The sequence below is a fragment of the Dendropsophus ebraccatus genome, chromosome 7 (assembly GCF_027789765.1).
Source record: "Dendropsophus ebraccatus isolate aDenEbr1 chromosome 7, aDenEbr1.pat, whole genome shotgun sequence".
Taxonomy (NCBI): domain Eukaryota; kingdom Metazoa; phylum Chordata; class Amphibia; order Anura; family Hylidae; genus Dendropsophus; species Dendropsophus ebraccatus.
Genome location: NC_091460.1, coordinates 142213805 through 142222341, shown reverse-complemented (window position 1 = coordinate 142222341; position 8537 = coordinate 142213805). Strand labels below are relative to the sequence as shown.

Genomic DNA, 8537 nt, shown 5'->3' with positions numbered 1-8537 from the left:
GGTATATAGAGTCAGTATAGTATACAGTATGTGACAGGAGGGTATATAGAGGCAGTATAGTATACAGTGATGTGAAAGGAGGGTATATAGAGGCAGTATAGTATACAGTGATGTGACAGGAGGGTATATAGAGGCAGTATAGTATACAGTGATGTGACAGGAGGGTATATAGAGGCAGTATAGTATACAGTATGTGACAGGAGGGTATATAGGGGCAGTATAGTATACAGTGATGTGACAGGAGGGTATATACAGTATAGTATACAGTGATGTGACAGGAGGGTATATAGAGGCAGTATAGTATACAGTGATGTGACAGGAGGGTATATAGGGGCAGTATAGTATACAGTGATGTGACAGGAGTGTATATAGGGGCAGTATAGTATACAGTGATGTGACAGGAGGGTATATAGAGGCAGTATAGTATACAGTGATGTGACAGGAGGGTATATAGGGGCAGTATAGTATACAGTATGTGACAGGAGGGTATATAGAGGCAGTATAGTATACAGTGATGTGACAGGAGGGTATATAGGGGCAGTATAGTATACAGTGATGTGACAGGAGGGTATATAGAGGCAGTATAGTATACAGTGATGTGACAGGAGGGTATATAGAGGCAGTATAGTATACAGTGATGTGACAGGAGGGTATATAGAGGCAGTATAGTATACAGTGATGTGACAGGAGGGTATATAGAGGCAGTATAGTATACAGTGATGTGACAGGAGGGTATATAGAGGCAGTATAGTATACAGTGATGTGACAGGAGGGTATATAGAGGCAGTATAGTATACAGTATGTGACAGGAGGGTATATAGAGGCAGTATAGTATACAGTATGTGACAGGAGGGTATATAGAGGCAGTATAGTATACAGTGATGTGACAGGAGGATATATACAGTATAGTATACAGTGATGTGACAGGAGGGTATATAGAGGCAGTATAATATACAGTGATGTGACAGGAGTGTATATAGGGGCAGTATAGTATACAGTGATGTGACAGGAGGGTATATAGGGGCAGTATAGTATACAGTGATGTGACAGGAGGGTATATAGAGGCAGTATAGTATACAGTATGTGACAGGAGGGTATATAGGGGCAGTATAGTATACAGTGATGTGACAGGAGGATATATACAGTATAGTATACAGTGATGTGACAGGAGGGTATATAGAGGCAGTATAGTACACAGTGATGTGACAGGAGGGTATATAGAGGCAGTATAGTATACAGTGATGTGACAGGAGGGTATATAGAGGCAGTATAGTATACAGTATGTGACAGGAGGGTATATAGAGGCAGTATAGTATACAGTATGTGACAGGGAGGGTATATAGAGGCAGTATAGTATACAGTGATGTGACAGGAGGGTATATAGGGGCAGTATAGTATACAGTGATGTAACATGGGGGTATATAGGGGCAGTATAGTATACAGTATGTGACAGGAGGGTATATAGAGGCAGTATAGTACACAGTGATGTGACAGGAGGGTATATAGGGGCAGTATAGTATACAGTGATGTGACAGGAGGGCATATAGAGGCAGTATAGTATACAGTGATGTGACAGGAGGGTATATACAGTATAGTATACAGTATGTGACAGGAGGGTATATAGAGGCAGTATAGTATACAGTATGTGACAGGAGGGTATATAGAGGCAGTATAGTATACAGTGATGTGACAGGAGGGTATATAGAGGCAGTATAGTATACAGTGATGTGACAGGAGCATATATACAGTGATGTGACAGGAGGGTATATAGGGGCAGTATAGTATACAGTGATGTGACAGGAGGGTATATAGGGGCAGTATAGTATACAGTGATGTGACAGGAGGGTATATAGAGGCAGTATAGTATACAGTGATGTGACATGGGGGTATATAGAGGCAGTATAGTATACAGTGATGTGACAGGAGGGTATATAGAGGCAGTATAGTATACAGTATGTGACAGGAGGGTATATAGAGGCAGTATAGTATACAGTGATGTGACAGGAGGGTATATAGAGGCAGTATAGTATACAGTGATGTGACAGGAGGGTATATAGAGGCAGTATAGTATACAGTATGTGACAGGAGGGTATATAGAGGCAGTATAGTATACAGTATGTGACAGGAGGGTATATAGAGGCAGTATAGTATACAGTGATGTGAGAGGAGGATATATACAGTATAGTATACAGTGATGTGACATGGGGGTATATAGAGGCAGTATAGTATACAGTGATGTGACAGGAGGGTATATAGAGGCAGTATAGTATACAGTGATGTGACAGGAGCATATATACAGTGATGTGACAGGAGGGTATATAGGGGCAGTATAGTATACAGTGATGTGACAGGAGGGTATATAGAGGCAGTATAGTATACAGTGATGTGACAGGAGGGTATATAGAGGCAGTATAGTATACAGTGATGTGACAGGAGGGTATATAGGGGCAGTATAGTATACAGTGATGTGACAGGAGGGTATATAGAGGCAGTATAGTATACAGTGATGTGACAGGAGGGTATATAGAGGCAGTATAGTATACAGTGATGTGACATGGGGGTATATAGAGGCAGTATAGTATACAGTGATGTGACAGGAGGGTATATAGAGGCAGTATAGTATACAGTATGTGACAGGAGAGTATATAGAGGCAGTATAGTATACAGTGATGTGACAGGAGGGTATATAGAGGCAGTATAGTATACAGTGATGTGACAGGAGGGTATATAGGGGCAGTATAGTATACAGTGATGTGACAGGAGGATATATAGAGGCAGTATAGTATACAGTGATGTGACAGGAGGGTATATAGAGGCAGTATAGTATACAGTGATGTGACAGGAGGGTATATAGAGGCAGTATAGTATACAGTGATGTGACAGGAGGGTATATAGAGGCAGTATAGTATACAGTGATGTGACAGGGTTGGTAGTGTCTGCAGACAGTGCAGTACATGGAGAGTCAATGTGACAGCACGGATCAGTGACAGAGACAGCAGAGCACACAGATCAGACTGACTCTTCCTGCAGCTCCCTCCCCTGTGCACACACAACCAGGGGAAGGTCAAAAGTTGAGTGTGTGCCCTGCCGCCTCCTTCTCCTCCTCCTCCTGCCCTGCCGCCTCCTCCTCCTCCTCCTCCTCCTCCTCCTGCCCTGCCGCCTCCTTCTCCTCCCTCCTCCTGCCCTACTCCCTCCTCCTCCTGCCCTGCCTCCTCCTGCCCTGCCGCCTCCTCCTCCTGCCCTGCCGCCTCCTCCTCCTGCCCTACTCCCTCCTCCTCCTGTCGCCTCCTCCTCCTCCTGCCCTGCCTCCTCCTCCTCCTCCTCCTCCTCCTGCCCTTCCTCCTCCTCCTCCTCCTTCTCCTCCTCCTCCTGCCCTGCCGCCTCCTTCTCCTCCTCCTCCTGCCCTGCCGCCTCCTCCTCCTCCTTCTCCTCCTGCCCTGCCGCCTCCTCCTCCTGCCCTGCCGCCTCCTCCTCCTCCTGCCCTGCCGCCTCCTCCTCCTCCTGCCCTGCCGCCTCCTCCTCCTCCTGCCCTGCCGCCTCCTCCTGCCCTACTCCCTCCTCCTCCTGCCCTGCCGCCTCCTCCTCCTGCCCTGCCGCCTCCTCCTCCTGCCCTACTCCCTCCTCCTCCTGTCGCCTCCTCCTCCTCCTGCCCTGCCTCCTCCTCCTCCTCCTCCTCCTGCCCTTCCTCCTCCTCCTCCTCCCCGGCCGCTCCGCTCCTCCCGCACTCTCTGACTCTGCTCCTGGTTTTGCACCTGGTCCCCGGGGCCGCCTCACGGCCTCTCGCTTCTGTTTACTGAGCTCTTGTCCTGATATCACTCCGCTGGCATGAAGGAGGAGGAAGCTGAGAGAGGAGGAGGAGGAGGAGAGCACTTGATCATTGTGATGGTGGCAGGAGGAGCAATAACAGCCCAGGCAGCAGCACTGGCAGCACTTACATTAGGCAGCAGCCGTGCTTAGCTCCTGCTCCAGCCTGCTGCACTGCTCCACTTTCTGGCTTATTGAGCTGTGTGTTCTCTCCCCCTGCCTCTTCTTCTCCCTGCTCCTCCTCCTCCTCCTTGTCTCTCCCTCAGGATTTATGACTTATGTAGAAAGAGATACATTCATTTTATTGGTTCAATCTCTGGTTTATTTTTTCTATTTTTTTGCCCTGCGTTTAATATGCAGGAGATCCACAAAAAAGTACTTTGGACGCTTTGCTGCACCCCCCAGTAAACTTTTTTTTTTGTGAGGAGTCCGGCAGGAGCTGAGTGTGGGTGCTGCTGCTGAGAGGAGGAGTGTGAGCATGAGTGTGTGTGTGCTGCACGCCTGCTGTGTGTGCAAGTGACAGTAGTCATGTGTGCTGCTGGTGGTCACCCACTGCCTGGACCTTCTGCTCCTGTCTGGGAACACACTGGATTATAGACAGAAGAGGAGGCTGCTGCTGCTGCTGCTTCCTCCACAACTCTTGCCTGGCTCTTCAACATACTTTTTCTTCTTCTCCTTCTTCTTCTCCTTGGTGTATGTGTGATCCTATGAGAGCTGCCCTCTCCTCTCCTCCCTGGGGGCTATGCACTGACCTGGTGTCATCCATGCTGGCTCTGCACCCCAACCTGGCTCCTCCTGATCCCTTATAACAGCAGCCCACCTGGAGGAAGCCCCCAATACTCCCAAGTCAGGGGGCACTGCAAACTTCTCTTCCAAAATAGTGTGCCCGGGGACTGGCATGGGGGATTTCGCAGCCCCCTCTGCTGCCTCCACCAACGGCAGCAGCAGTCTGTGCATCAGCAATGCCCTGGGCAGCAGCATCGGTGGCGCTGCCATTGGGGTTGGTAGTAGTCACAGTGGTGCTAATACCCCTCCCAGCGCTGCTGCCCCCAATGCACCGAACAATAGCAGCAGCAGTGTGAGCATACCCAAGCACAGCACCGTGGTGGAGAGGCTCCGGCAGAGGATAGAGGGCTGCAGGAGGCACCATGGCAGCTGCGAGAGCAGGTACCAGCAAGCCCAGGCTGAGCAACTGGAAATGGAGAGAAGGGACACGGTGAATCTCTATCAGAGGACACTGGAGCAGAGAGCAAAGAAGTCAGGCACCAGCCAGGGGGCAGCTCCTGCCACAGCTGCAGCTGGCACTGGAGGAACTGGTGCCAACAAGCAGCAGCAACAGCAACAACCCCACCACCACCACCATCATCATCATCATCATCCTCCTCCAGCACCAGCACAGGGCAAGCAGGATGCAGAGACAGCAGAGCACAGGAACCACACTCTGATCATGGTAAGAGGGGGAGCTAGTGGGCACTCTCTCATTGCTTGGCATAAGGGGGGGGGGGGAGGAGGGGGTTATCCCGTGTGTTTTCTCTTTTCAGAGCTGGGGTTAGGGGTGGAGCCAGCTGCAGTGGGCAATGCCTCAAAGTTTTCAGCACTTTTTTTTTTAGTTCTCTTAGTAAAGTTGACTTGACTGTTGTTGGAGTAGGAGGTTGATGGTGTTTATGGGGCTAGTCTTGGTGGTTACAGTCTTGTTTATGGTGATACCCAAGTATCAAAACTAATGCAAAACTGCAACTCCCATCATGCCTAGAAAGCCATTGGCATGATGGGAGTTGTAGTTTTTGCAACAGCTGGAGAGCCAAGGTTGCCTATACCTTTGGCCTATACTCTTGGTACCTGGCTGCAGTGGAGTTATTGGCAGCTTGAGTGGTGATCCCCCTAGTGTTATCTCCTAAGTGGCTTAGCCCCCCTGGTGCCCTGCACACTTATCATGTAACAAAGGATCCCAGCCAGTCATTGTGTGGGCTGTGCTGCTGCTGGCTCCCATTAACCCCTCCATTGATTGAAGCTGTCATTGCTCTGGTGAATGGGTGGCATGGACCTGTGACCTAGGACATGTGCATTAACCCATGCTGGGATGGGAAGCAATGCATTTGTCCCTTAATAAGACCATTAGGTCACCTAGTCTATACCACTTATTGATAGCCTTGATTTTTTACAGGAAAAGTTGCATTTTGTTGGACTAGTAGCATCTAGCAGTGAACTCCATGACGTGTGATGTTATAAGAGATTGATGGTTTAGTGTTTTTTTGCAGGAAATTGTCCCTATTACTTATTGGGGGAAAAAGTTAAATAATCATTGCAAAAAAAAAAAAATCAATTCAGAGTTTGTTGAGGTTTTTGTTTCCTCTATGTAGATGCTTTCCTATAGAATAGGGGTAGGGAACCTTGGCTCTCCAGCTGTTGCAAAACTACAACTCCCATCATGCCTGGACAGCCTTGGCAAAACTACAACTCCCATCATGCCTATATAGCCTTGGCAAAACTACAACTCCAATCATGCCTGGACAGCCTTTGCAAAACTACAACTCCCATCATGCCTGGACAGCCTTGGCAAAACTACAACTCCAATCATGCCTGGACAGCCTTTGCAAAACTACAACTCCCATCATGCCTGGACAGCCTTCGGCTGTCCAGGCATGATGGGAGTTGTAGTTTTGCACCAGCTGGAGAGCCCACCCTACCCCTGTTCTATAGAACGTGACTGTACCCCAGGATATAGTCCTGTCATTTCTTATTGCTTTAGGATTTGGCTTCTTATATTGTAAAATAACAGTGATAACAAATAGATACAAAGTGTCAAACAGTGCAATGGTGACTTGATGGGCAACAATAAATATTTTGGTGAATGCAGAATGCTGACTATGCGGAGTGTCATGTATCATAATATATGGGATCCTGCTGCTATATACAACACTTCCCCTCCTATAGCTAGTCCAGGAAAAAGCATTGTCTCAAGCCTGATCCATCCAGACAACTGGAATTTTGTGGTTAAATAGAGTCATGAGGCTGGGGGGGTGGGGTGTACAAGTGTAAAGTGTAATCAGGACACTGTCAGAGCCCAGGCTGCTCACTTCTGAGGGTGTCTCTGGCTTGTGGGGGAGGGGGATGTGCACAGTAGTGGCTATTTTTCCTCCCTCCCTCCTCCTCCTTTTCCTCCTCCTCCTCCTCCCTCTTATTCCCTCTGACTCTGATGCTGTTAGACTGGTTAGATATCTTACAGGAAGCAACCCCCTCCCTTTATTTGGCTTCTCCTGCATTAAGGCAGAATCTGCCCTGTTCTTCCCTTGCATAATGTTGTAAAGAGAGAAGAAGATCATGTCTCCTCCATACTGCGAGAGAGCGGAGGGCACCGGCTCCTTCTCATTACACCTATGTTAATAATATAATAAGATATATTTGTAATATAAAGCTACAATAATTTTTATAACAAGATCCCCAGATAATAGTATGAATGGCGGTTGTCGTGGATAGAAGTTCACTGTGTGCAGATGATATATATATATATATATATATATATATATATATATATATAAAGCTTATATAAATATATTAAAGCACTGATCGTTTTCCGTGACGTTATAGGTTCACAGTGCTCTTTAACCCTATAGATCCATGTTTAGACACTAGGTCTGTGCATTGACCCTGATATGAGGTATAAGGGGGCTATGCTCTATGTCTATGTGTATAGGATGTGCTGTGGCTGTTTGTTTCATGACACATTTCGATGCTGTCATTTATGAGTTAACAAGCCCGAACACATCGAGACGGTAATAGAGTGTGAACTAGTGCTGAAAGGGTGGAAGGACCTAAACAGTTTCTATATACCTTCTAAGGTTGTCGCCTTTCGTATATGAATATATATATACAATAGATGTAAACATTTCCTATAGCAATATTACATTGGAATAGATAGTGTGCCATTTTATAACAGTATAAAAAAATATTATAACATCTAAAAAAAACTTGGGTATATGGCAAAAAACTGCCTATTACTAATTCCCTGACTTCTTTCTTTATATCACCTTCTGACTGTGTGCTGCTCATATAAAGAACATGAAACATTTTAGTGTAATGTTAGGGATGGCATATACAAGGGGTAGGGAACCTTGGCTCTCCAGCTGTTGCAAAACTACAACTCTCATCATGCCTGGACAGCCAAAGCTTTAGCTTTGGCTGTCCAGGCATGATGGGAGTTGTAGTTTTGCAACAGCTGGAGAGCCAAGGTTCCCTACCCCTTTAGGTATACCTGAGCTTTAGTTACGATAACAGGGAATGAGGGGTTAACTGGTCTTGTTGCAGACCGCAGCCACACAACCACAGTGGTAATATATGCACTCCGAGCTCGCTACTGGAACGCTTCCACCAGAGCGGTGGCTTCCAAGCCTTTGTGTCCAGTTATCCTCTTGTCTGTTTTTCAGTTTTTGGATGGAGAACACGAGGGGAGGAGCGCTCTCTGCTCCATCAGACACATGCTTTTATTTTTATTCTACTTTTAAACAGGAAGCTGACAAGCTGCCTGAAACTAAGGAGACGGTAAACCAGAACCGGCTTGGTTTAATGTTAGCACGGCTTGTGGATTTTTCTTATCCAGGTCAAAAATAAGGTGATTCGATATTGCTAAAATATATATATTTCGATACATACGTCTTCTCTCTTTTATAATATCGCGCCTACTTTGTTATGCAGATCCTCTATGGTTTATAGTAGGAGAGTGAAGGGGAAACCAG

The 8537-nt window shown here is 46.9% G+C and overlaps 1 protein-coding gene across 2 annotated transcripts in view; it reads left to right on the top strand.

Moving 5' to 3' along the window:
• The first annotated feature begins 3885 nt into the window (after positions 1-3885).
• Positions 3886-8537, top strand: part of MAML3 (mastermind like transcriptional coactivator 3) — a 243185-nt gene continuing 238533 nt past the window's right edge. For both annotated transcript variants that reach the window (XM_069978621.1, XM_069978620.1), the window contains exon 1: positions 3886-5254. In XM_069978621.1, the coding sequence (XP_069834722.1) occupies positions 4703-5254 (552 nt within the window). In that variant the 5' untranslated portion in view covers positions 3886-4702. The remainder of the gene's footprint in view (positions 5255-8537) is intronic.